The sequence below is a fragment of the Taudactylus pleione genome, unplaced genomic scaffold, assembly GCF_031769625.1.
Source record: "Taudactylus pleione unplaced genomic scaffold, aTauple2 ptg000070l, whole genome shotgun sequence".
NCBI classification, from domain to species: Eukaryota; Metazoa; Chordata; class Amphibia; order Anura; family Myobatrachidae; genus Taudactylus; species Taudactylus pleione.
The window spans coordinates 17,704,636-17,732,187 of record NW_028284472.1 but is presented as its reverse complement, the minus strand read 5'-3'; the positions used below and the strand labels follow the sequence as shown (position 1 = coordinate 17,732,187).

Here is a 27,552-nt window from a genome sequence, read left to right as displayed (position 1 = left end):
TGCTTTCGGCTCTAACAGAGCCGAAAGCACTCCCACTGACATCACTTGTGATGTCAGTGGGGCTTCCCCAGACGGTAGGCGTTCCCATGGGAACGCCTCCGTCTGGGCTGCCACGTCCCCGGCCCGCCCACCAAAGGGGGCGTGCTGTCACTCAACATCGACAGCACGCCCCCTTTGGTACGAGACCCGGAGCGATAGTTTGCCCGTCACTATCCGGGTCTCGTGCATGCGCACGACGGAGCCGGCTCCGTCGTGCGCATGCGCACTGGGCCACCATCGACCCGCTTGCGAGCGCATAGCGCTCGCAACCGTGTCTGAATCAGGCCCTCTGCCGGGAGCTCTCGCCACTTTTATCTTCACTGGTGCTGTACTGTCGCTGTTCTCTCACTGCTAATGCCATCCTGAGATGGGGAGGACCACAAGAAAAAGAAAATGCTCTAAAATAAAACTTTTTTTTAACTTTTTCTTTTTATATAATTTATATGTATTTTTTTTATTTATTTACAAACATCGATAGAATCTGCGCAGGCGCCCCACGACCCGTACTGCGCATGTGCAGTATGGGTTCTGAGTGATCGTACCCAGATCGGCAGCAGACTGTCAGTGATTGGCAGTCTGCTGCCGTTTGTGGGCGGAACATCGGCCGGCTAAGTGACCCCATGGGTCCCCGATTATCCAATGCTGCGTTGGGTAATGCAGCAGGAGGAGTGATGCCTCTGAGTCCTGCTGCATTACCTTATTTTCAAAGCTGAATCAGGCCCATTATTTTATTTAATTTTTTCCACCTCAATTTGCTCTAGTGCGCAATCGTAAGTCGACTCACCCATGTGCTTCATGATACCTAACCATCCTGCCAAGCGGCCAGTGGGTCTGATTCAGAGCTGAGCGCTCTGACCAGAGCGCTCGCTCTGAATCAGGGCCGTCCTACCTGTTTTTGGAGCGGCCTCATGGACGCTCGTATAGCTGTGGGTTACCACCCACAGCTATAGCGAGCGTCCATGATGATGGTCATGATGGTCTTGACCATCGCGACCATCGGGCTTGCGACGGAGACCCTGCAGTAGGGTCTCGCTGCTGCAAGCCCTGGAGTGATTTTGGCTCTATCAGAGCCAAAATCACTCCCACTGACATCACTAGTGATGTCAGTGGGGCCGGCTTCAGACTGTAGGCGTTCCCATAGGAACGCCTCCGTCTGGCAGGCACGCCCACCAAAGGGGGCGTGCTGTCAATCAACATCGACAGCACGCCCCCTTTGGTGCGAGACCCGGAGCGATGGAGAGCCCGTCGCTCGCCGGGTCTCGCGCATGCGCACGATGGAGCTCTCTCCGTCGTGCGCATGCGCAGTGGGGGAATATCGACCCGCTTGCGAGCATCATGCGCTCGCGAGAGGGTCTGAATGACCCCCAGTGTTTCCAGGTAGCATCACTCAGTTGTTGTCACAGCAACTTTTTTTGAGAATAAATTCCTGTAAAGAAGATTTTCTGTAGCTTGGAGACCATTAAGACCCATCAACATACATCATAAAAACAACAAAACACCAAAAAGCCACAAAAACAAACATACTACATTATTAATTTTATACTAACGGCTAGATAATATAATGCTATATAATATATTAATATTATGTATGTAACTGGAAAGGAAAAGCAATAAACCTCAGTACAACAGGTTCAGACTATTGCTGGGGTCATTGCCTGCTTTGAGGAATGGAGTGAAACAAGTCACAGCATTTACTGATGAGAACCAGTTTGACTGAAAAAGACACATAAGCGCTTATGTAATGGGCTTGCGAGTGGAGGCACAGGCGTGATTCCGGTGAAGGCCCCCATACATCAGCAATCGATTGTGGCAATTCTGCAATTTGATTGTGTATAAAAAAATCCGCAATGTATGGGCTTCGCAGATCGCAGATTGCAAACAAAAAGTGATTGGAATTATAAAATCAGATTGTCCAACATGTTGGATTTCACAGATCGATTGGGGCTGTAGATTGTTAGTGTATGGACATGATCAGCAGATTTGCAGACAGTTACTAGTAAAGGCCCCCATACATCAGAGATTGATTGCAGCAATCGTGCAATTTGCAATCGATTGTGTATAAAAATCTTTCCTTTTTTCAATCGATTGCAGAATTGCCACAGTCGTTTGAAAAAGGGAAAGATTTTTATACACAATCGATTGCAAATTGCACGATTGCTGCAATCAATCTCTGATGTATGGGGGCCTTAAAATGATGGGCCTTTCAAGATGGGACGATCTGTGTTTGCTGCAATCGATCTGCAAATCACTGAAAAAGATCTGTAGTGTATGGATGCAGACTGCTAGATTGGGAAATCCTAAAATCGGGCAATAAATCTTCAAATTGTTCAATTGTGGTTTTCAGATTGCTGATGTATGGGGGCCTTGAGTTAGTCCGTAATTTTTAAAGTGGTAATAATTTAAAATACAAAACCAACCTAGCTTTGCCTTGCAAATTATTGGCGATTTAAAAAAAAAAAAAAAAAACTGGTCTAAATCGCGAGAATTGCGCCCGTGCCCGCACGGAAATATAGCAAATTTCCGCACATATTCAGAACCATACTATCTCTTCATCAGCAGCACATTCTCCTGGCTTACTGAAAGTCACCATCATCAGTATGTACTTACACTTGACTGATATTCATACTTGCCTACTTTCCTGAAACCTGCGGTAGGCTCTCGTTTTTTCGGATAGCCCTCCCCGCAACCCTGGATGAGTAGGCATCTCTCCGCATCCCAACTATTTCCTAGTGAAGTGCGCAGAGTGTGGAGAATCTTACCGGGATGTGATTCTATGATAATTACATCATTTGACACCACATGGGTAGTCTGGCTCCGCCCCCATCACCGCCCACATGCATCTCTTCTCCGGACTTCTCCTGGAGAGGACATTTATAATGTTGGCAAGTATGCTTATACTAGGTGCAAAAGGTACATCTCCTGACAGGCGCAGGGCCGTAGAGAGCTGGCCCGGGCCCCAATACTATTAGGGGATGTGGCCTAATCACGGTAGGTGTGGCCACGCCCTCTTAGAAAAAATCAATAGAAAGGCACTGCGCTGAGGATGGGGGCGCTGAGAGCCGCTCAGGCTGACGCAAAGCCAGGGTGGTGTGCGATCAGTGTGATCATTTCCCCCTACAGGTAGAGGAAAAGAGACTGCTGCTGCTGCACAGCAGCAGTCTCCCAATGCAGCTCAGCACACAACAGTGTGTGCTGGGCTGCTGAAGGGTAAGAGGGAGGAAGGAGGCATCGGAACCGGGCTCCCGCCAGGCGCCTCCAACAAGCCCGGGCCCTGGTAATTATTACCCCCCCTTCTCCTAGCGGCTCTGGACAGGCGTATATACACTTATTTGCTCCCCACTGTGCCAATATAAAGAATCAGTTTCACCTTCCCAAATATCGACTTATCCCGAATACCGGCGGGGTTGTCCTGCTAGATCGCGCACCAGTGATATGGGCATATTTATGGGAGGGGCAGGCTATTCATCCGGGAGGACATATGTCGCAGGCGAGACGCTGAATGCGGTTGCATACAAAGACGCTCCACCGTTCACATAGGAGGCCATACTGAGATGGAGAAACTGCATCTGCCATAGACCTGGTGCAAGTTTCAATGGGGCAATCAATGACGGCATCTAAAGATGCACCAGGCGATAACGTAGCTTCTAAAGATGCTATGAGAGGGCATCTCAGTCCTCAGGTGCACAACTGTACTCCAGGGAAGGGCTTTGTACCGGCATTGGCATAAAGTCACAGACCTGACTGCAGCAAAAGACACGCTTTCACCTCAGAATCAGAACCCTTTGTGAGGTATGTCACTAAAATCCTAGTCTGCTGCATCATCTGCTGTCCCATATAAAGTCAGTGTAACCATGATTCTATAACTTTTGTTAATGTTGTTACACCTTTATGCTCGAGAACTTGAATGTACATTTTATAGCTGAAGCTGTTTTTTTCGTGTGTGTGGTTCCAGTGTCTTTAGTCTATAGTCATTGAATCTCAGCCATTTTCTGTGTGTGGTTCCAGTGTCTTTAGTCTATAGTCATTGAATCACAGCCATTTTGTGTGTGTGGTTCCAGTGTCTTTAGTCTATAGTCATTGAATCACAGCCATTTTGTGTGTGTGGTTCCAGTATCTTTAGTCTATAGTCATTGAATCACAACCATTTTGTGTGTGTGGTTCCAGTGTCTTTAGTCTATAGTCATTGAATCACAGCCATTTTGTGTGTGTGGTTCCAGTATCTTTAGTCTATAGTCATTGAATCACAACCATTTTGTGTGTGTGGTTCCAGTGTCTTTAGTCTATAGTCATTGAATCACAACCATTTTGTGTGTGTGGTTCCAGTGTCTTTAGTCTATAGTCATTGAATCACAACCATTTTGTGTGTGTGATTCCAGTATCTTTAGGCTATAGTCATTGAATCACAACCATTTTGTGTGTGTGGTTCCAGTATCTTTAGTCTATAGTCATTGAATCACAACCATTTTGTGTGTGTGGTTCCAGTGTCTTTAGTCTATAGTCATTGAATCACAACCATTTTGTGTGTGTGGTTCCAGTGTCTTTAGTCTATAGTCATTGAATCACAACCATTTTGTGTGTGTGGTTCCAGTGTCTTTAGTCTATAGTCATTGAATCACAGCCATTTTGTGTGTGTGGTTCCAGTGTCTTTAGTCTATAGTCATTGAATCACAGCCATTTTGTGTGGAGATAGACTCATTTCCAATATTGTCAGAATTGTCCAGATTCTCAGACCCCAAATAGCTGCAAACCATATTGACACTGGGAATATGGGGGTATTTGGGCAGTTTGGACACATGCTGTATATGGGTGATGACTATACAAAAAAAACCTACACAAATCTATTGGACTACAATAGATTCTGAGTTACTATAGGGCTAACTAACTAGTGTGTAAAAGACATAGGGGCCGATGTATTAATTATCAGGCTATTAGCCCGTAAAGTATACTTTCTTAGCGTTCCTGCTAGGCTGCTTGATTTCAAAAGGGCAGAATGCACCCTGCCCTTTTTGGCAGCACCCCGCTAAAACAGCCTGCCGGGTGCTGTCCACCCGCGGGCTTTAATGTCCCGTGGGTGGGGAAAATTGCGGTGTAACGATCAATGCCGGTGAATAGATGCGCCCGGCATCTATTTACAGAAAAGGGAGAGCTTGGGGGCAACCAGGCATGTTCGTAAGTGCCGGACACGCCCCCAAGAGTGATGAAAAGGTAGCGCGTCTTAAAAACATGCCCCCTTTTCTGGTGGCCACGCCTCCTTTTCAGCGCGGGCCAGAGTGCCCTTTCTTTAGCTCCGGCGTCTGACCAAGTGTGAACACTACTTTCTTATGAACCCAAATCGCCCAACGATAAGGAATGTACTTTTCATGCGCCGATCACAGTTCAGGCATGCAGAGTCTATGTCACAACGGTGGAACGGGCGGATAATTGCGTATTAAAAATAGACAAGTAAATAATCATCTTAGTAAGTTTATTGTATTTTGCAACTTTTTCTTTTATTGTAAAACTCGAGTGTCTGCTATACTCAGCAATGATACATGATGGGGACTTAAATATCGCACATATGTCCCCGGCAACTAGCCCATGATAAATTGCTCTGAAATAACATTCTTATGTTACTTTTTGGGGCATTAACTCACATTTTCATGAATAGAATAATCAGTCACTAGATAAATGGTTGTGATATGGAAATAATAACAAATATATAAAAACAGTTATGTGCAAAGTGATTGGACTTCTGTCCCTACGATCCTGCCACCCTAGCTGATGATACCAGAATGCTTTATAGAGCCCGCCCCATTCCATTTACTGTTTTGATGATGTTTTTATTCTGCTTCTTTGAATGTCATGGCAGATGTTTCTACCGCTCATAATTCACATATACCAAAACCAACTGGGACGGCAGAGCTGTGGGAAATATCAGCGATGACATGACAGGTCTGGCATCTCTCAGTCCATGAAACCGGCAGAAGTAGGTGGCCCATAGTGCCGTGCCCCGGGCCCCTGTACTTCTGCAAGCAATCAGCAATCATCTGAGTTCATTCTCCCGGGCTGACAGCCATGAAAGGGGAGATGTGTCAAGCCTTGGAGAGAGATAAAGTGAAGTATTTGCCCAAAGCAACCAATCAGCGTCTAACTGTCATTACAAAGACTGTGCTAGATAAATGACAGTTAAGGTGCGTATCCACTTGCCGACAATGTAGGATTGAACGAGAACGATATCGATATCGTTCAGTCGTTCATTATACTGTGCAGTGCCCACACTGGCACCCTCCCTCATCCCCGAACATGCACAACCTGACAATATCGTCAGGTTGACCGTCACGTTCAGGCGATGAGCGATGCCGACAACGACCAGCGGGAATGCGCATCGCTGGTCCTTGCCGACATTTTTCTGCACGATTAATGAGCAATTAATGAGCTATTGAACGATAACGATGTCGTAATCGTTCAATCGCTCATTTTAATCGTTCAGTGGATACGCGCCTTTAGAAGCTGATTGGTTGTATTGGGCAACTTCTCTTTATCTCTCTCCAAGGATTGATACATCTCCCCCACCACAGAGCGGAATGTTGTCACTGCGGCTGGCTGGACAGCTACTGCACTTGTATAAGACCTTTTGTCCAAAGCAGTTTGATGTATTTAAGAATATAAGTGTAATCGAATGTCAAATAAGGCTAGAAAATGCATGTATTTATTATCAGTTACTTATATAGCGCCAGCATATTACATTCACTTTACAATTCTGAACAAACAGTAATAACACAAGACTGGGTAATAACAGGCAGACAGAGATGTCAGAGGGTCCTGCTCGCAGGCTTACACTCTATAGGGAAATAGGGATTTGAAGTGCATACCTCCCAACCTTCCTGATTTTGGAGGGACAGTCCTGCGTTTCGTGCGCTGTTGTCCCACCCACTGGCCGCAGTGTCCCATGGTGGTGGTGGGGGGGTTTGGAAGGCTCCCTCTCACGCTGCTCTGTAGGGGAATGCACCAGTGGGATGAAAATGTAGGGGCTTGGCCAGGGCCGGATTAACGGGGGGGCGAGAGGGGTGGTTGTCCCTGGGCCCTCATACCCATCGGGGTTAAAGAAAAACCGGAGGAGACAGAACCAGTTCCGCCTCCTCCGGCCAACTTAACCCCGGCGCAGCAGGGAGGCACCATTTGCCACGTGCCCGCTGAGATTGTAACTAGCGGGCGCCCGGCTCCCTCCCCGCAGTGGAAGACGGAGACTGGAGTTCACCCGTGAGCTTCGGCTCGTGCAGTGCACTATGGTAGAGACGTCATGACGTCTCTCCCATGGTGCAGAGGAGCAGCCGAGCGGACTGGATGTGGACGGCAGCGGACGTGGGAGCGGGGCTTAAGGTAAGTATTAGATTTTTGTTTAGTTTTTTTTATTTTGTGCAAGCGGCTCTTCTACTGCTGGGCATTACTCAGGGGGGGGGCATTACTACTGGGGGGGATTACTCGAGGCACTACTTGGGGGGCACCACTTCTGGGGGCATTACTCGGGGCATTACTATTGGGGGCTCTACTACTTGAAGGCGGGGGCACTACTACAGGAGCAGTACTACTGGGGGCATTTATACAGAGGGTACTACCACAGAGGGCATGTCTACTGGTACCACTACCACAGGGGGCATTACTACTGGGGGCACAACTACAGGGGTATTGCTACTGAGGGCATTTATACAGGGGGCATTACTACTAGGCCATTACAATTGGGCACACTCAGGGGGCATGACTACTGGGGGTATGAATACTGGGGAAGCAATCGGTAGCAGACTGTCTAAATACCGGCAGCCGGCTTCCCAACTGTCTTATCCCGGCATGGGTGAAATGCCGGGCGTCTAGATGTAGACGCCCGCATTTCCCCGACGCCGGGAGACCGGCGCCCGGCATCCCGATCGTAGTGATGCCGGGCGCCGCGAGCAGACAGCTGCGGGGGGGAGGGTAAGGTTTAGGGCTCCCGGGGGGGACTTAGGGTTAGGCACCCCCCCGGGAGGGTTAGGCTAGGGGGAGGGAGGGTTAGGGTTAGGCACCCCCGTGGGGGACTTAGGGTTAGGCACCCCCCCGGGAGACTTAGGTTTAGGCAGCGGGGAAGGGGGTGGTTAGGGTTAGGCACCCCTAAGGAGGGTTAGGGGGGTTAGGTTAGTACATTCTTACCTATCCACGATCGGGATTTCCAGCGGTGTCGGGCGGTATATCATACCCATTCCGAATACTGGGGGGCATTACTATTGGGGCACAACTACAGAGGTATTACTACTGGGGGCATTTATACAGGGGGCATTACTATTGTGGACACTACCACAGGGGGTATGACTACTGGGGGCACTACTAATGAGAGTATTGCATAGGAGGCACTGCATATGGAGCACCACTCCTGGGGGCACTGCATAAAGGGCACTACAGCTGTTCGTCACATTTAATAGGGGCCCCCACATGTGGGTGCCCCCACAGACCTCCGGCCCTGGGCGTGGCTCGCGGGTACGGCATTTCCCACGAGGCCACCTCCCTTGCTGTGAGATTATACCCCCTTGCCAGTGACGTCTCTCCCCGCGGTGTCACCCGGTGTGGGCAGGGATGATATGTGCGCCGCAGCGAATCCGTGCACCGCCAAAAGGGGTGTGGCTTCGTGCATAGGGGCGTGACCACACTGCAAGGGGGCGTGGTCTCACGGGCGAACTCCTGTGGCTCCGTTATTACTGGGCAGCAGTGTCGGCCGGCTCCCTCACAGTTGTCAGGAGCCAAGTGCTGCACTTATTATACAGTGCAGCAGCCAGCTTCTGTCACTGAAGGGGAGTCTGCACCTTGGTTCCACCCCTCGGCGGGTGACACACGGGTGCGGGCCACACCCCGCACACCGCCTTGTGACGTCACTGCCCTTTGCCAAACCCCATTTCCCACAAAGGTTGGTAAGTGCCCATAAACAGCTCGAAACAAAATAAATAAATACCAGCGCTCCTGGAAATAATATTTTCTCCCCAGGATATAGCCTTAGAGCAGTGTTATTGTAGCAGTCACACAATGCTGCATTGAGCACGTAGTAGTCTTACAGCTCTGGCTGTTGTGTCTCAACAGAACAGGGCAAGAAGGAATTTAAAAGGCTGTGGAGGGAGAGAGAGAGAAAGAGGGGTGTGTTCTGTATCTGTAAAAATCTCTCTGCCAATGAGTGATAACAGACAGTCCTGAGCTGGTCCCTTATTCCTGGGTCTAGTCTGCTCCCTCTCAAGTCAAGCGAGGGGAGGGGGTTTAGGGCTGGGAAGGGAGGAGAGAGAAGTAAAGTATTGTGAAGAGGTTGGAGGAAATGAGACAACCTCTTTTAAGTGTATCAGACTCCAGGCTTTCTAGCAAATGTTTCTGGTTATACTTGTAGCTGAACTGTGTGAGTGTCTGGGAACAGTCTATTAGAGCAGGGTGCCTGAAGTCTATTCATTGGACGCTGCCCCTGTCTGTTTTAATGCAAGCTTGATCAGCCTAGGTCTTCATTCATTGGGAGAAAACTTGGATAACTATTAAAGCTCCAGGAATTCATCAAGCGGGGGATTCCGCATTGCCTGCAATGTACTGCCAGAGAAACCCAGGGTGTGGATAACCTATTATTGCAGGAGGTTTGGGGTGTCACTGCTTTCACCCCCTAACTTTGCAGAGTTTGGAGAAAGGACACACTCACTGCTGCTTTGGGCAAGGTAGGACCAGTGCTGGTATTATCAAGGGGGACTTGCTGTGCGCCTGGTGATGATGCCAGGTTACCTCATTATCTGCAGTTTATAAGTGTGCATGAAAAAAGCTGTTAAAGACTCATGTACTTCTTGTGTAATGTGCTCAGTGATTGCGATGAATGGGGAGAGCATCTGGCGAAAACACAGATTTAAACCTCTTGACCTCCCCCTACTTTTCTCTTTGAATACCTGGATTTTCAATTGCATAATAAAGTGAATTTATATATATTTTATTTCCCCTGTTTAGTTAACCAGTTGTGTTCTAGGTAAGAGGCTGCACTAAATTCACCACCAGAATCTGGCATTGATTATCCTGCAGAATGTATCTTTCCAAGTTATTCCCTGTAAAACCAGTGCAGCGTGAACATGGACTTGCTTAATGTCATGAGGGGGATAAAATGAAATTAGCAACATTAAATGTTAACCCATCTTGATGTTACGGAACACGTGAAGGGACGGTGTATTGCAGGATGCTTGCACTGCTCACCCCTAGCCCAGGCTGTTATTGGAAAGCCTGTGGTATGCATTGTATTACACAGAATCCTCTAATGTGTACTTTACCCTGTAATCCCACTGAGGATGTTTAGGCATTTCTGGCGGCTGCTTCTTGTTTGGTTAATGCAAACTGATTGCCAAAGTCATAAATATGGGCTATATGTACAAAAAATATACAAAGCCTAAACAGAAGTATTATGTGACAGGAGAGATCTACTAACATTTCAGTTTTGTATGGTTTCCATCTTTGCAATGCATTAATGTTCATTCCGGCATGAAGGGCATTTTTATTTATATGGCGCCAAAGTAAATGGGCCTTATTGGGAAAAATGTACCATACTACACAGCCGTGCGTCCTCCCGCATGCGAGTGACCTAAGATTGCACATTATATGGTTTACCCATCACCAACTCATTGCCAGCCATTTTGCAAGCTGAAGCAATGTGAAGTATCAGAGTCTGGTTAAGTGACATCACTGAGGAATGAGGCACGAATGAAGTCATCGGTGTCACCAGTTATTAGTGAATTGATTGGCTTGCATACTCCTGAATGTTGGTTCAACCCACAAAATGGCTGCCTCCGCTTTGAATAGATGATGGGTGCACTTTAGCTTGCCATGGAAATCTATGTAGCGTGTGGGCTGCTATATTTATAATGCTTAATACATATATTTCACTTGCCTTTTGAGCGGGATGCATCAATGCATATTTTGATGCCAAACCTCCGAAAATGACGTTTTCGGAGGTTTGGCCACTTATCGCTTATGCACCAAGCTCCGGAATGTATCTTTAGATGGCAATACCTACAGGCTTCTTTTCGCAATTCCCCGAGAGATGTCCAATCGGATCCCTCCCAGCGTCACTTGACGTATGCGCACAAGGACTTCCACGTCCTAAACCCGGAAATCCTTCTATCGCAAAGAATAGCTCTTACCAGGAGAGCCGTTATGCTTGCAACGAGTGGCGGAATGCATCGCATTAAAAAAATTGCCGCTTTAAATTTCACTGTAAAGTCGAAAAAAAAAGTCTCTTACTTTTCCCCCAAACTTGGATGTGAGCCCTTCTAAACGTAGCTTGTTTTACATTAAATGTACGTTACTAGAAGAATCAGAGCGACTAGTTTCCTTACTCTCACAACAAGGTTGTGCCTCTGCAATGTACTCTCATGTCTTTGATTTGTTTGTGTTAATGGGCTGGCTTTCAGTGCACGTAGGAATATGAATTACTTTTTGTTCTTTACCACGTGTGCTGAGACTTAATAACCTTCAGGAGCTGTTAGGGAACTAGCTGGAGTACTACAGGCGGTTCAGCATGCTGACTGTCTACAGATTCATTCCTTTGCATTCGTACATAATGTACCTTTAGTAAGTGTTGTTTTTACTATTTTTTTTTACTTAACTTATATGAGATGTTTATGCTGTTTTTATGACCTTATTATGAAACGTGCTTACCATTAGACTCCATAGCAAATATCTGGTTGCATCCAAAATCTGGGTACTTTCTGCCTTGACGTGTATTTTTTATTTTTTATGGTGCTGCGGAATTCTTTGCTGTAATTGGACATGGCGTGCTTATTGAATACATGTGGACAGATAGACTGATTAGATGGGAACAATATAGGCTACCTATTTTGTGACAAAGCAATCCTTTAAAACAAACAAATACAGCATTGTCAGGTCATCTTCAAGGCTTCAAGTTAATGATATCGCTATCGTAACCATGATAAGTGTCACTTTGAATGGCAGGCCCCAAAATCAGTCTCAAGGTGTTCCTTCAACCATATACCGCAATGAGCCACAAACTGTAGAAACCGGAATGACTATCGCAGCACTTAATTTCATCTCCGGCCTCAGGGCCTGATTCAGACCCGGTCGCGAGCACTGTGCGCTTGCAACCGGGTCGATGGTGGCCCAGAGCGCATGTGCACGGCGGAGCCGGCTCTGTCGTACGCATGTGCGAGACCCGGATAGCGACGGGCAATCCGTCGCTGCGGGTCTCGCACCAAAGGGGGCGTGCTGTCAATGTTGAGACAGCATGCTACCTTTGGTGGGCGGGTTGGGGGGGTGGCTACCTAAACGGAGACGTTCCCATGAGAACGCCTACCGTCTGGGGCCAGCCCCACTGACATCCCAAGTGATGTCAGTGGACAGATTCCGGCTCTGTTAGAGCTGAAATCTCTCTGGGGCTTGCGGCCACGAGACCCTACCACAAGGGTCTCGTTGTAAGCCCGATGGTCGCGATGGTCTTGACCATCGCGACCATCATCATGGCCACTCGCTATAGCTGTGGGTGGTCACCCACAGCTATGCGAGCTGCCAGGAGGCCGTTCTAAAGAAAAAAAAAAAAGACCGGCCCTGATTCAGAGTGAGCGCTCTGCTCTGTCAGAGCGACCGGCTCTGAATCAGGCCCTCAGCGCGGACAATGACAGACTTCTCTTTGTCTAGCTTTACTCCGTAAATATACGCCATCTCAGGATGCCTTTACTTACCGTTATACATTGAGTCAAGCGCCATCGGAAAGACTGTGTTGGGTCCTTCACCAGGTCGCATCTCTATACGCATGCGCCAATGTTAGCCACGCAGGAGCATTAGATACACAAGGAAGTGAATGATCACTTCCTTACGCCACAGCGTATATATTGGCAGTTGTGACGTAGCAGAGTGCACAGTCACCCTGGCCTGGCACCTCCAGGAGTGCCATCGGAGGTGCCAGGCCATCGGAGGTGCCAGGTACCGTGCTGTCTCCTCAGCCTTGCGCCCTGGGCGGCACCACTGGTCGCACTCTCCTCATTATGGCCCTGAACGGCAGTACTATATTATGTATCGCTGCCATACAGAATAATAATTACCGCCGTCCACTAGCCAGCGATAAATTAGACCCATAAATTTGAATGGGACGCCCTATATTATATTTTGACACTGACTCAGCCAGTACATGTGTGCTTTATAGAACCATAACTGTATTTATTTTTTGTTTTGTTTTCAGAAGAAAAAGTTTTCAGCTTTTATCTTTTGATTACATCCTCCGCGGGCATTTGCGGTGTTTACAGCAAATACTGATGAAGGGGGGCGATCAAGCATAATGTTTACAAACCCATGGCACACTTGTAGCAATCTTATGTAATGCAGATCTGGGATTGCGGACTGCTTGGCGTTGGAGAGTTGGGGGGATTTCTGCTGTAAATTAGGCTGCATGCAGTTTTGATTGCCACAATCTGCCGTTCAGGAGGCCCCACATGCTTCCTTCCTCCCAGGCTCAGCACACCTTTCCATATCATGTTACATCTATGAATAGTTGGGCTCTCCTGCTCTATTCATGGCAGGCTCTCCTCTCCCGTGCAGACACATCTATAATAAGGCTCTTACACTATCTGCCACAGGCTTGGAGGCACTCAGTGCTCCACTTGTCAGTTCATTCACAGATAAGAGAAACTTCCTCTTGTAGGATATGTGTCTCCTGTCTGTGTTCCGGTATTTATTGACCAACAGTTTGACACCAGCGGATAAGAAATCAAGATACATGTGATGTGAATCCAAACACTTGCATATTGAACATTTAGGGCCGGGGTGGGCAATAACCTGACCCTCCAGCTGTTGATGAACTACAAATCCCACCATGCCTTGCAATAGTTTTAGCATGGCCAAATAGCAAAACTGTGGCAGGTTATGCTGGGATGTGTAGTTTTACAACATCTGGGGGGGTCGCTTATTGCCCACCCCTAATTTAGGGCTGCCTTGTTAGAGATAAACGCATTTGCGCTTTGAGCGCAGGCAAAGTATTATAGCTAAAATAATAAATAACAAATGTCCTCACCATCAGGCACGCAAGTGTGTATTTTACCTGGGGCGGCTTAGTAGAGGAGGGGGGCCATGTGCAGTCTCCGTGTGGGACACCTCCTCTCTCGTGGGCGGTGGAGGTGAGTAGACTCTGGCACTGTGTTAGAGTCTATGACGGATGTGCCAGGTTCCCGAAGATTTTTCTACCGCGCAGGCGCAAATCTCAGATGAAATGGCAACTGCGGCTTTTTTTCTTGGTTGTTTGTGCAGCGCAGATGCGGACTCCGGAGAGGTAGTATAATACATGGGTGCAAGGTTAGCAGTGTGGCCCCCCCTTTTGACCCACTGCACACCCTGCACCCATCATAGATACGCCACTGTATCTTACGCCTAACAAAAGCGTGCGCTGTAAATGGTAAAGCTGCATTGTCCTATTTGTACGCAATAAAATAATGTCACACGGGGGCCCATTTATCATGCCAGTAACCCCCATGATCACATTGCAAAAAGCGATCCTATCGGCCGGATGTATCATCTGGGACATGCAAGGACACGGTTTCCGAAAAGGAGCCTGTCCCTGCGATGTCTCCGGAGAGCTGCCGGCCAGTGCAGGGGGTGGTGCGCATGCGTAGTCACGTGAACTGCACATGCACATCCCATACTTGCCGACATTCTAATAGTGCGCTGTGTAGCCCATAGGCTACAGGGGCTAACGCCACCTTCAGATGGCGTGTTAGCTGCAGGGGCCAATATCTGGAGTGCATCGCATTCCGGATATTGGTAAATTTGCCAGCATCGCATCCCCCATAGAAACCTATGGGGGATGTGGCTGCCAGCGGGAATGGAGGGATCACAGCAGGTATCGGAGATAATACATTTGGGGGATACGTAGGGGTAAATTTACTAAGATAGGAGTTCTATTAAGAAGTGATGTTGCCCATAGCAACCAATCAGATTCCAGGTATTATCTTCTAGAAGGTGCTAGATAAATGAAAAGTAGAATCTGATTGGTTGCTATGGGCAACATCCCTTCTTAATAGAACTCCCATCTTAGTAAATTTACCCCATAGTATTTGAGTTAAACCCCCGAAAATGAGTGTTTTCGAGATTATACCTCAAATACACTTTGATAAATGGGCCCCAAAGTATCATATACATATGAGATAATTCTGCCCTCCAGTAGCCCGTAATGCAAATAGCTACTAATGCTGGGTACACACTAGGTCAACCTATCTGACGATTGGTAAGTGCATATACACTTTCCAATAGTCCACCCGTTTGGTCTGACGTTCCGGCCGGGCGGGCATTTAAATTTGCTGGCCTAGTGGAACTGTCACTCACCGCCGGGTCCCTGCAGATATATCGGTGCATCTGCCGGTGTATACCGGTGATCTGCTGCATCTGAGAGACCTGAGTGCTGCCTCAGATCGCCGCGATGGTTGCCCCTTTGGCCAGGCTGCGTAAACTGAAGCTTACCTCAACCTGGCTAGTGCCTGGTCACTTACGAGGCCAGGAAATCTATGTCCACCGATCCTGTATCCATTGTATTTACAGTCATGGCCATAAATTATTTACTAGAAGTAGACAGGACCCCTAATCCCACAGTCTTGCAAATGTACTGTACAGATATAAATACGGGCTTCCATTACTCCCTGCACTGTGGGAGCAGGAGTTTAAGTTGAAACTTTAACGTAAGAATTTCCTTTCATTTACAGACTTGTCAGTGGCGCGTGACGGCACATGCAGAAGCAGGAAGCATAATGGTTCTCACTGCAAACATATCTGACACATTGCAAGTCACTGGTATAGCTTTGCTTTTCCTGTGATCGTTTCCTCATTGTTTGCTTGAAAGAGAGCACCCTAAAGAGGCAGGTAGGGCATGCTGGGACTTGTAGTTTGACAGCAGCTGGAGAGGCACAGGCTGCATAGCTCTATTTTAAACAAATTGAGGAAAGCAACTGATTTCTCTATTACGCTGCACATAATAGATATCATTATTTTTTTTTTAAATGTACATTTTCTTAACTGTTACACAATAAATGAATTAAGGTATCTCTTGTAACAGAGAGAGTTGCTTATACCTCTGTTGGCCAAGGTGGTGATGATGCTGAAGGTTTTGGCTGCCCATCCATCATACAGTAGGGATGGGCAAAGACCATCGATAGTTAGCATTGATAGCTGATGGTTTTGCTATTGATGGCGGTGATCCGATGGTTCTCTGCCATTGATTGCGCACAGAGCTTAGCCTGTCTCCATCTTACCACTCAGTCCTGTCCCCTTCCCTGATTGGCCTGTCGTGTCACAGAGTAGCGATGTCCATCAATGGTTTAAACCATGCCATCGATGCTACGTAACAATTGCACCAACATTGGTTAACCCGCCGATGGTTAACATGGTTAGCAGGAGTGCTGTGAGATTGAGGGCCTGATTCAGAGCCGCTCATTAACGGCCGCTCGTTCGCTCCGAGCGATGTTCGCACAACTGCGCATGCATATGGGTCGTAATGCGCATGCGCCAACCAGTCAGTGCGATCGGAAATTGAGCGCTCGCCAAATAGCGAGTGCCTGCTAATTTGAGTGACAGGATGAGGCGTTTGTGGGTGGTAACAGGGGAAGGTGCTTGAAAACGGGGAGTGGAGATCCGAACGCAGGCGTGCCAAATGGTCAAAACGGCCGTTTTAAGGGTGTGCATTATTAACAAAGCAGCGTCATCAACCACGTCACTTGGTTGTCTCGTAGCCTGAACTGTTCGCATGATTGCGGTAGGATAAACCTACCACAAGCACTGCGAGCAGTTCAGATGCCTTTCGATGTACTCGATTACTCAAATAAATAGCGGAGATGACGCGTAGGATGCGAGCGGCCAGGGGGTGTCTTTACAAAATAGCGAGCGCATGTTTCGTTCGCTCGCTCATACATAGAGGCGTCAACAGACCTAAAAGAGCGAGCGCTCAATTTAAATAGCCGGCCCCTTTTTCTGACCGAGCGAGCGAAATAGCGTGCGGCTCTGAATCAGGCCCTGAGTTGCTTATATTATAAAATGTACTTTTGCATGCTAGAATATATGTATTAATAGAGTGTAAGTCTACACAGGGAATTTACTTTAGTGGTGTAATACCCTATGCCAGGGTTATTCAGCATGTGGCTCTCCAGTTGTTGTGGAACTACACATCCCAGGCTTCCCAGCATACCCTGCCACAGTTTTGCTAGTAGGGCACGCTAAAACTGTGCCAGCGCCTGCTGGGATGAGTAGTTTCACAAAAGCTGGGGGGGGGGCGGGCGTATGTTGAGTTGCCTTGCCCTATGGCTTTGTATTTCATTTGCAGGAATGGTCTAATATAAATTTAGGAAGATGGTTTTGTGTATACTGAAGTGCCTTAGCATAGACATAAGGAAAACGTGGTGCAGATGGTATATGACTTGTATATTGTCCAAAGCCGAAACTGCTCTCAGGCTGTCACAGGTATGACAGAAGTACACAATTTAAAGAGTCATTCACTTAAGTCTTGGTGATAGGTTATATTTTTATTATCCCGGAACAATGGGTGGATTTAAGGCTCTTGCACTTGGGATGGTTAAATGTACTAGTAATCACTTTTAGTATGAGGTCTTTATGCGTTCGGATTGTCTTCTATTCCACCAAAACTTTATCAATATGTTCTGCATCATTATATACATTGTGCTGCATCACTGGCTATATCTATTCTAGTAAACCAATGATCTCTGTTAATATGTGTGTACTATTCCGTGGATGTACACAAGTGATGAATAGTGGACACCAGCAAAAAGAACTATTGGAGCACACTAGCTGGATAGACTTGACCAGGAGCTCTGGTTTATTTGTAGTGCACAGATACAGTAGAGGTGTACTCAGGGGCGCCGAGAGGGAGGCGGGCCTATACGAGGGGCCCGGCAGGAGCCTAGGTGCTGCCGCCTACCCTGTTACCCTACACCCTACCTAACCTCTCTCCCCACCCCAGTACACATGCTGCTGTCACGCAGTTCTCTCTCTCCCTGTGTTATATGCGGGGTGGGGGGGAACAATTGCGCACCCATCCACAGAGACCGGTGCCCCCCTGTTGATTTTTGTTTTTGTAAGGAGGGGATCTGGCCACACCTCCCCAGCTGGCCACGCCTCCTTCCTTTACCTGGGCCTGGCAGAGCTGTTGGCAGCCCAGGGTGTACTCATAGATACACAGCTAGATAGCAGAGATGGAGCAGAGCATATAGTGGACCAGCCGGTCATGTATGTAGACACTGGCAACAGGATATTGCAGGATCCCTCACAGAACTAAGTGGTAAACAGCCGTATACCACTGTGGTGCTCAAACACAGAGATAAGATGGCACCGCATATGCGCAGACTAAGTATTGGCGGCCATCTTGGTAAAGGAAGATGCTTCAGGTAATGGAGCATTATTGAGTGAAGCACAATAGTAGTAATTTTTGAGCACTTGGTTGGTCAGTAGAAGCTAGCAAGGATTGATTTGCATGCTCCACCCATTATTAAGAGCAAGTATAGGGATGGTCCTTGCAAGGGTCACCAGCGATGGTGCCATTGGTGCTTTGCATCGTTGGCATGAAACCATAAATGGTTTCACCCATTGATGGGCATTCCTACTGTGGGTACTTGGCCAATTAGGGAAGGGCCCATGACTTGAATAGGTTGAGGCTAACCGGTGAGCCAATCATAGCAGGGGCGGCCCCTGTGCCGTAAAGGAAATAAAAAACTACCACAGTCTTCTCTGCCATTGATGGTGGAGAACTATCAGATCTCCCCAATTGATGACAAAACATTGATGGTTGTTAATCTATAGAGAATGTTTATGCTCCTTATAACTCTCCCAACCCTTTGTATACTTGTATGACCATACAGGGCTTGAAAGAACCCTTTATAGAATGGTGGTCACAATGTAGTTGCCTATTCTCCCAGATCATCCAGGAGACTCCCTAATCTTGATGAGTTCTCCAAACCCCGCCTACTTCCTCAGTAAAGTGGTCGGGTGTAATTATAGCCCTATTCCCTGCTTTATGACAAAAATCACTGCATTTTGCAGTGGGGGAGGACAGGGCTGTGATGATTCTCCACGATCCCCCTTACCCACCCTCGAGGACTTCTCACTGGGATCTTCCGAAGAGAACTTGCAAAAAGTTGGTAAGTATGAGTTACACGACTCCACAAGATGATGTAATACACCGTAATTTGTAGCTAAGTACAAGGTGACGTTTTATACAGTATTGAAGCACATATTATTATTTCTGATTGTCTTCTGGACAGTAACGTCTGTGTGATAGCTGGTTGCAGGGACATGCTGGGGAACATGGGCAGAGATGTTTGGGAATTGGGCATGGATGGAACTGGTACCTGATGATGAGCCTAGGGCTTGCATGCTACTTAAAGACTGACCTCAGTATTTAACTGTGAATGTTCCATACCATGGGTGATTATTATAAATCACAATGAGCAGTTCACTGGAGTAATTAGGACAACCACAATGTACCTTTTAGAAGTCTATAATTATTACTGCGGGTAACAAGTAATTATAAACCAAGTAAGTCATGGTCTGTAAATATGCCTTTTCCATTCTGCTTAAATGTTTTTCTCTTTGATCTTTTGAACAATGTCACCATGTACTGACTGTTTGTGTAAAGTGAACTGTAAAACAGGATTTAATTGTGCAACTATGTAAGTGGCTACCAAACCCCAAAATTAACAGAAAAAAAATACTACATGAAACATAAAAGTAACCAACAATTTTTAATAGAGAGCTTCCTCCTTACTACATTATGACAGGTGGAGACACTTGCTGTAACTTTAGAACCGTTGCCTAATTGATTCTTATGCAGGTAAATAAATAAATAACCTTGAAATTTCAGTTTGTTGAGCTGCTATGAGATCACTGACCTGGTCTTATGTGTATCCAATCAATCCATAAAGTGCATTTCTACAGAGCAAATCTGACAGCCCATTGCTGATTCACTGCATTCTCAGATACTGTATGTAGGAAACTCTTCTCTACTATGGCAACCTGCTGTAAATAGTTAAGTTACATCATGTGTATTATTCAGCTCCATTAAAAATATTATTAAAAAAAAGTAATATATTTCAATGTGTACAATCTGAATTGCGTCCACCTCTAAATTAGGCCCTCTGCAACAACCTTGCCGATGTCCCCTACCTCTAAGATCAGCAAGTTGAAAGTCAGCAATTTGTATTATTAGGTATTGAGCGCTCCCCTTCTTAGATGTGCTGCTATCTGATCCTGATGTTCATTGCAACAACTGATTTGTATTTTTAGAAACTTTTTTTCCTACAATTCAGGATGAACACATTAATTATAATAATTTGAATTATCTTTTTTCATTTTACTATTAAGGTTGTACACATTGGTAGTGTATTATTTTTTTTTTTATTATGTTTATTTTATTGTTCAGGGTGTACACATTGGTAGTGTATTATTTTTTTAATTATCTTTTTTAAATGTTTTATTGTTCAGGGTGTACACATTGGTAATATATTATTTAATTTAATTATCATCTTTTAAAATATTTATTTGACTATTTAGGTTGTGCACATTAGTAATATGTTAATTTTTTGTTTTAATTATCTCTTTTACTTTACGGGTTAAAGACACTGGTAATATATTAAGAATTATTATTATTATTTTTTAATATATTTATTTTACCATTGAGGTTGTGCCCATTGGTAATATATTCATTATTTGTTTTAATTATTTTTTTTACTATACAGGTGAACACACTGGTAATATATTAATTATTATTATTATTTTTTATATATATTTATTTTAACATTGAGGTTGTGCACATTGATAATATATTCATTATTTGTTTTAATTATCTTTTTAAAAATTTTTTACATTCTTTTTACAATTTAGGTTGCAGACAATTGTAAGACACATTTAAAAGTTATTTGTACCTATCTTAATTGTCACGGCCGTGTATACAGAATGTGATTTTCTCCGCGTACAGTTGGCTATCATTGTGTTTGCTGGTCATCTGAGGTAAAGTAATCAAATGAATAGGACATCTCTCCCTTTTATTACACGTTTTCTATTCCAGTCCTGGCACCTGCGACTGCCTCCTGCTGATCTTCCAGCTGGTTGATAACTGGCTTGTACCTGGAAGAGATCAAGTACTGAGATACCAGCGATATTGAAGTCTTGACAAATAGGCTGCAATTCCCCTTGTGACCATATAGCATATGTCCTACACACAGTGGGACAGGTACAGAGCTGGACGCAGGATTGATCAGTGCTGCGGCTTCGACCACAGCGGATCTGAGAAGTTATGATAATGCGGCATTTGTAAAAAGACGCCCACATTGCCGGTTTATGAGATCTGCTGCCTGCGTCTAAAATGTAAGACGCAGCATCAATCACTATCGGCCGGACATCAGACATCTGCTCAGAATATCCAGCTGCAGTGGCCAGTGAAGCTGCATCCAATGGTGCAGTCGCTCGCTTTGTCACGCCCCAGAAATGGAGGCGACAAACCTCCAGTTTCTGAAACGTGTCAGCTTCCTACCCCCAAATGGCCACAACCTGCCAATCTGCTTAACTGTGGTCCAGACGCATGTCCAGTCTCGAAAATATCAGACAATACAGACTGCATAAAAGTAGTATATTCACGGCGGTATGCTGAGTCAGACGCATCTCTACATGCACCCCAGTCATGCATGTGCCACTTTGTCACGTGTGCTTTCACCCAGATACACTTACACCCACGCTTGTGGCTCCATCCCTGTATCACAATGCCAGTAATTGTGGCATTGTACAGCAGAGGCGGGGCTATGATGATGCAGTCGTGTCACCATGCCCCCTACCCGCCCACCTTCACCATGCCCTTCCCCAGACCTAAAAACTTTTGCTATCGGCGCTACAATAATATACTGCAAATTTCTGTGTGTGCAGCAAATAAAACAAAGGGATTTTGTCATGAATTGATCAAAACATTTAAGCCTGCAGCCCAGCATCAAGGGACCCCATTTTTCTGCAGGTCTCTAACACTAGCATATATGCCCAGCACATCATTACATTGCAGTTAAATGCACTCACCTCCTAGATACAGAGGGACACATCTATACAGGGGCTGGCTGTTAACCACACCCAACTAGGCTTTGTATAGCCTTAATCAGGCTTGCCTACCCTCCCGATTTGGCCGAGAGCCTCCCGATTATCGGGTGTCGCTCCCGGCCCCCCGGGAAGGCAGGCAAGCCTCCCGCAAGACACCATCCCTCCCTACCCCCTCGCACAGTTACTAGCACGACCCCCGCAGCGGGGGGGCCCGGTGACGCGATTCGCACTGAATCGCGTCATCGTAGCCCCGCCCCCCGCTTTATAATGCCGTTGACTCCGGCATTGTGAAGAGGGGGCGGAGCCGCGATGACGTGATCTCGCGGCCACGCCCCCGGCCCGCACTGGTCACGCCCCCGCAACAACATTACTGTGCGGCCACGCCCCCCGCTGTAAGCTGACATTCAGCCCCCTCCCGGAAGGAGGGAGCTGAATGTTGGCAAGTATGGCCTTAATTGAAAGCTGCAATGATAGCACAAGGCAAAATTTTGAAAAAAAACAGAAAAGAAATATGCCCATGCTCGGTTTTACCCATATCATACATGGTACCAGCAGCATGGCAATATTAATGCCATAAATGTATACAAAACAGAAAAACGTTTGCTATCGGCGCTAACAATAATATACTGCAGCAAAAGCATTTTAGCCTGCAGCCCAGCATCAAGGGACCCCATTTTTCTGCAGGTCCCTAACATTAGATCAAATCATGACAAAATCCCCTTTGTTTTATTTGCTGCACACACATAAATTTGCAGTATATTATTGCCAGACTCCATGCTGTAACCAATGTAGTAGAGGTGCTAGTCTGAGTGGGAAGTGGCTCCGGCTTCCCAGGTGTGCAAATCAATGCACTAATTAGTTTACAAAGAAAATGGATCTCAGACTGCACACTCTGGACATATATATATATATAAAATTGGAGGTGCTACCTGTGGAGACCATTGATATATACACAAAGAAGAAATACAGGTGCACAACTCCAAATTAACTGATTATATATAAATAAATACATTTTGCAGTAAATACAGTAGAGGTTTTTGCATAATCTTGGCCAAGTTTATGGGCCTGCCCACCATATCCGGGTAACCTCTTGTCGGGCAGGTCCCTAACATACTAAGGCTCAAATCCAGAGCGCAGGACACCCCCAAACTAGCCCAGCTAAACCACCCCAAGGCACCGCTCTAATAAGAAAAGTGAAGTGTTAAGAGCAGCCGTTGACTGCATATAAAGAATTAAAAAAAAAAAGTGAAATACATATATATAAAAGACACAGACAGTGAGGTATTTATTTCTATATAATCAGTTAATTTGGAGTTGTGCACCTGTATTTCTTCTTTGTGTATATATCAATGGTCTCCACAGGTAACACCTCCAATATACACAGCTCCCCTTCCCATATTACCCCCAGTACACACAGCACCCACATATCACAGTCCAGTATACACTGCTCCCCTTCCCATATTACCCCCAGTACACACAGCACCCACATATCACAGTCCAGTATACACAGCCCGCCCATATCACCACCAGTACACACAGCACACACATATCACAGCCCAGTATACACAGCCCGCCCATATCACCACCAGTACACACATATTACAGCCCAGTATACACAGCCCGCCCATATCACCACCAGTACACACATATCACAGCCCAGTATACACAGCCCGCCCATATCACCACCAGTACACACATATTACAGCCCAGTATACACAGCCCGCCCATATCACCACCTGTACACACAGCGCACACATATTACAGCCCAGTATACACAGCCCGCCCATATCACCAGCAGTACACACAGCGCACACATATCACAGCCCAGTATACACAGCCCGCCCATATCACCACCAGTACACACAGCACACACATATTACAGCCCAGTATACACAGCCCGCCCATAACACCACCAGTACACACACATATTACAGCCCAGTATACACAGCCCGCCCTTATCACCACCAGTACACACAGCACACACATATTACAGCCCAGTATACACAGCCCGCCCATATCACCACCAGTACACACACATATTACAGCCCAGTATACACAGCCCGCCCATATCACCACCAGTACACACACATATTACAGCCCAGTATACACAGCCCGCCCATATCACCACCAGTACACATACATATTACAGCCCAGTATACACAGCCCGCCCATATCACCACCAGTACACATACATATTACAGCCCAGTATACACAGCCCGCCCATATCACCACCAGTACACACATATCACAGCCCAGTATACACAGCCCGCCCATATCACCACCAGTACACACACATTACAGCCCAGTATACACAGCCCGCCCATATCACCACCTGTACACACAGCGCACACATATCACAGCCCAGTATACACAGCCCGCCCATATCACCACCTGTACACACAGCGCACACATATTACAGCCCAGTATACACAGCCCGCCCATATCACCAGCAGTACACACAGCGCACACATATCACAGCCCAGTATACACAGCCCGCCCATATCACCACCAGTACACACACATATTACAGCCCAGTATACACAGCCCGCCCTTATCACCACCAGTACACACAGCACACACATAGTACAGCCCAGTATACACAGCCCGCCCATATCACCACCAGTACACACACATATTACAGCCCAGTATACACAGCCCGCCCATATCACCACCAGTACACACACATATTACAGCCCAGTATACACAGCCCGCCCATATCACCACCAGTACACACATATTACAGCCCAGTATACACAGCCCACCCATATCACCACCAGTACACACATATTACAGCCCAGTATACACAGCCCGCCCATATCACCACCAGTACACACAGCGCACACATATCACAGCCCAGTATACACAGCCCGCCCATATCACCACCAGTACACACAGCACACACATATCACAGCCCAGTATACACAGCCCGCCCATATCACCACCAGTACACACATATTACATTCCAGTATCTCCCCCCATATTACCCCAAAGTACACAGAGCACCTACATGGTACCTGGTATTCTGGTTTCTACTGTAAAAAGCAACTGCAGGGAGCCAGGACATGGTGGTGAGGAGAGGCAGCACAGGCACCAGGCAGGGTAATAGAGCTTATTTCCCAGGCAGGCAGTCACTCAGACGAGGAGCAGGAAGAGGAGGGTCCAGCCACTGTGACTGTGTCTGTGAGGTGCCGTGGCTGCGCTGCTGCAGCCGAACAGCTTATTATTTTGCCTCTGACTGCAATGTACTTCTGCACAGAATCGGCCTGCGGAGCAGCAAGGGGGAGGGGTGAGGACCAGATCAGCCCAGCGGGAAATTCCCCGACTTCCCGGTGGCCCAATCCGCCCCTGGTCACGTCCGGGAGATTTCCGGATTATCATGGTCCCCCCGCATCCCCTCCACTTTCTAGTAAACTGTGGAGAATAATGCAGAGAATTGACCGTCCATGGATAGATAGCGGGGCCAATATGAAATGATTCTATGATAATCGCACTCAATTGGCCCCATACTGTTGTGTAAATAGTCAGGTCCTGCCCCCATCAGTTGCCACCTGTATTTCCTCTCTGGGCTTCCCCCAGAGAGGAGATTCTGTCAGCAAGTATGCATATCTACTTCAACACGGAGTCCACAATCGACCAATCAGGAGCGGCTGGATAGTGCAGACAACTGTCATCATCGTCAATGTGTGTTTTCACCAGCCGTCAGGCATCTGTAAGTGATATGGATGCTGACTATACTGGGTATATCTATATCTCCATGCGGATCTACCTCAGTTCACAATTACGCCCTTACTGTACTCTGACTGCGTTTGCACTGACCTTCCCTACCGCATTCTACATACAGATGCAGACATATGCCTTCTTTATGTGGTTACGCGCAGTACATTTGTACATATTTTACGCCAAACAAGCGCACAAGCCCCTCACTATTCACTTTAAACAAGCGACACTATTGACGTACAGTGTTGTATATTCCTCAGTGACGAGTGGTTTAGTAAATTGGTAGACTTCATTCTCATGAACTTTAATTCCATTTCCTTACTTTGTCAGGAGCTGGTTCTGATCATGGTTACTGTACATCAACGCTAACCTACTTAGCCTTCTACTAAAAATAAGCTGAGCGTAAAATAAGATAACTCTATTATACATTTTCTGTTCTCCTGGATGGCTGGTCAGGATGGAGTCTGGCTGAGCAGCTGTCCCCTGGAGCAGAGACCCGGCTTTATGCCAACTGCCTTCCCTTTATTGGTAAAATGTCCTTTATTTGGGCTTTTTTTTTTTTTTTTACCAATTCTTATTTCAGGAAGTTTTTTTTTGTGTTTCTTAGCTTAGTAAAATAAAGTGAAGACTTGTGAAATAGTTAAATGAAGGATTGTTCCACCGCAGGCACAGTTGCAGTATTTGCTATCGTGTATCACTGTCAATAGACAGTACATTATTCAGTACATTATTAGTCCTGTATTGCTGGTAAAGTAACAATTGTGGGTCCCTGGTGTTCCTATTTAATATGTATTATTTATTATTGAAATACAAAGTTAAGCAGTCCTTACACACTGCCATGACGATATCTAATAACAACCTATAATCTTGATGAACATCATATAGTGATCAGTCAGATGTCAGGTATTCCGTGCTAGCCAGCTACTTGTCTGTACCAAACCCCATTATAAGTAGGATTTTTAGAAATCACTTATCGACACAGTTTAACAAACAGATATTGTCATGGCAACAAACTGATACTCGGCTGCCCTGGACACAGCAAACGGACGCAGGAATGGTCTTCTTACTGCTATGCAGGGATAGCGTCTGCATATGTACCCATACGTGGGCTGGATAGCGATTGTGCAGTGGAACTGGAGGCCCATATTTATACTTAAGGCCCCCATACACGATGCGATTCAAAGTTGGTAAGATGTGTTGTACGATTGCTCTTGAAATTCTTCATACGATGTGGTCAAATGGTGTACGATTGATCATTACGACCATAGGATAAGATGCATAGAAGTGTATCACATTGTACTCAAAAGATCGTAGATCTCTCTGCAAAACCATCTGATCTGCGATCCAACTGGAGGACGGCGGGGACGCGAATCGGGGTCACAGAACACACAAAAATCACCTGTTTTCATACGTTCAACCCGTCAAAACTGTCCATATCGGGTAAAAAATCGTACCGTGTATGGGCACCTTTAGATAATAAAAACGAATATATATCACAAACATTTAGGGGCCCATTTATTAATTACCGGGACCCTTTAATTATAATTTTGAATGATCGCTGGGATGTATAATTAAACGCGCCTAGAGACAGAGTAGGAGCCCGTCCTTGCCATGTGTAAAAGTAAAGTGACTGCGCATGTGCGAGCAAAGAGTACGGTTTGTGGAGTGTAGCCGGTAGGCTACAGTGGTTAGCGCTGTCTAAAGATGGGAGATAGC

General features: G+C 46.4%; 1 protein-coding gene across 7 annotated transcripts in view; it reads left to right on the top strand.

The window, feature by feature from the left end:
- Positions 1-27,552, top strand: part of EVA1A (eva-1 homolog A, regulator of programmed cell death) — a 477,272-nt gene that overhangs the window by 370,227 nt on the left and 79,493 nt on the right. Inside the window, exon 1 of one of the 7 annotated variants that reach the window (XM_088467283.1) lies at positions 9,650-9,725. The exons of 5 other annotated variants lie outside the window; for them this stretch is intronic. Coding sequence is in view for 1 of the 2 variants with exons in the window: in XM_088467279.1 (XP_088323405.1) it covers position 11,616 (1 nt within the window). In the remaining variant the exon portion in view is untranslated. Of the gene's footprint in view, positions 1-9,649; positions 9,726-11,528; positions 11,617-27,552 lie in introns of those variants that run through there. One more of the 7 variants, XM_088467279.1, reaches the window with a different exon arrangement.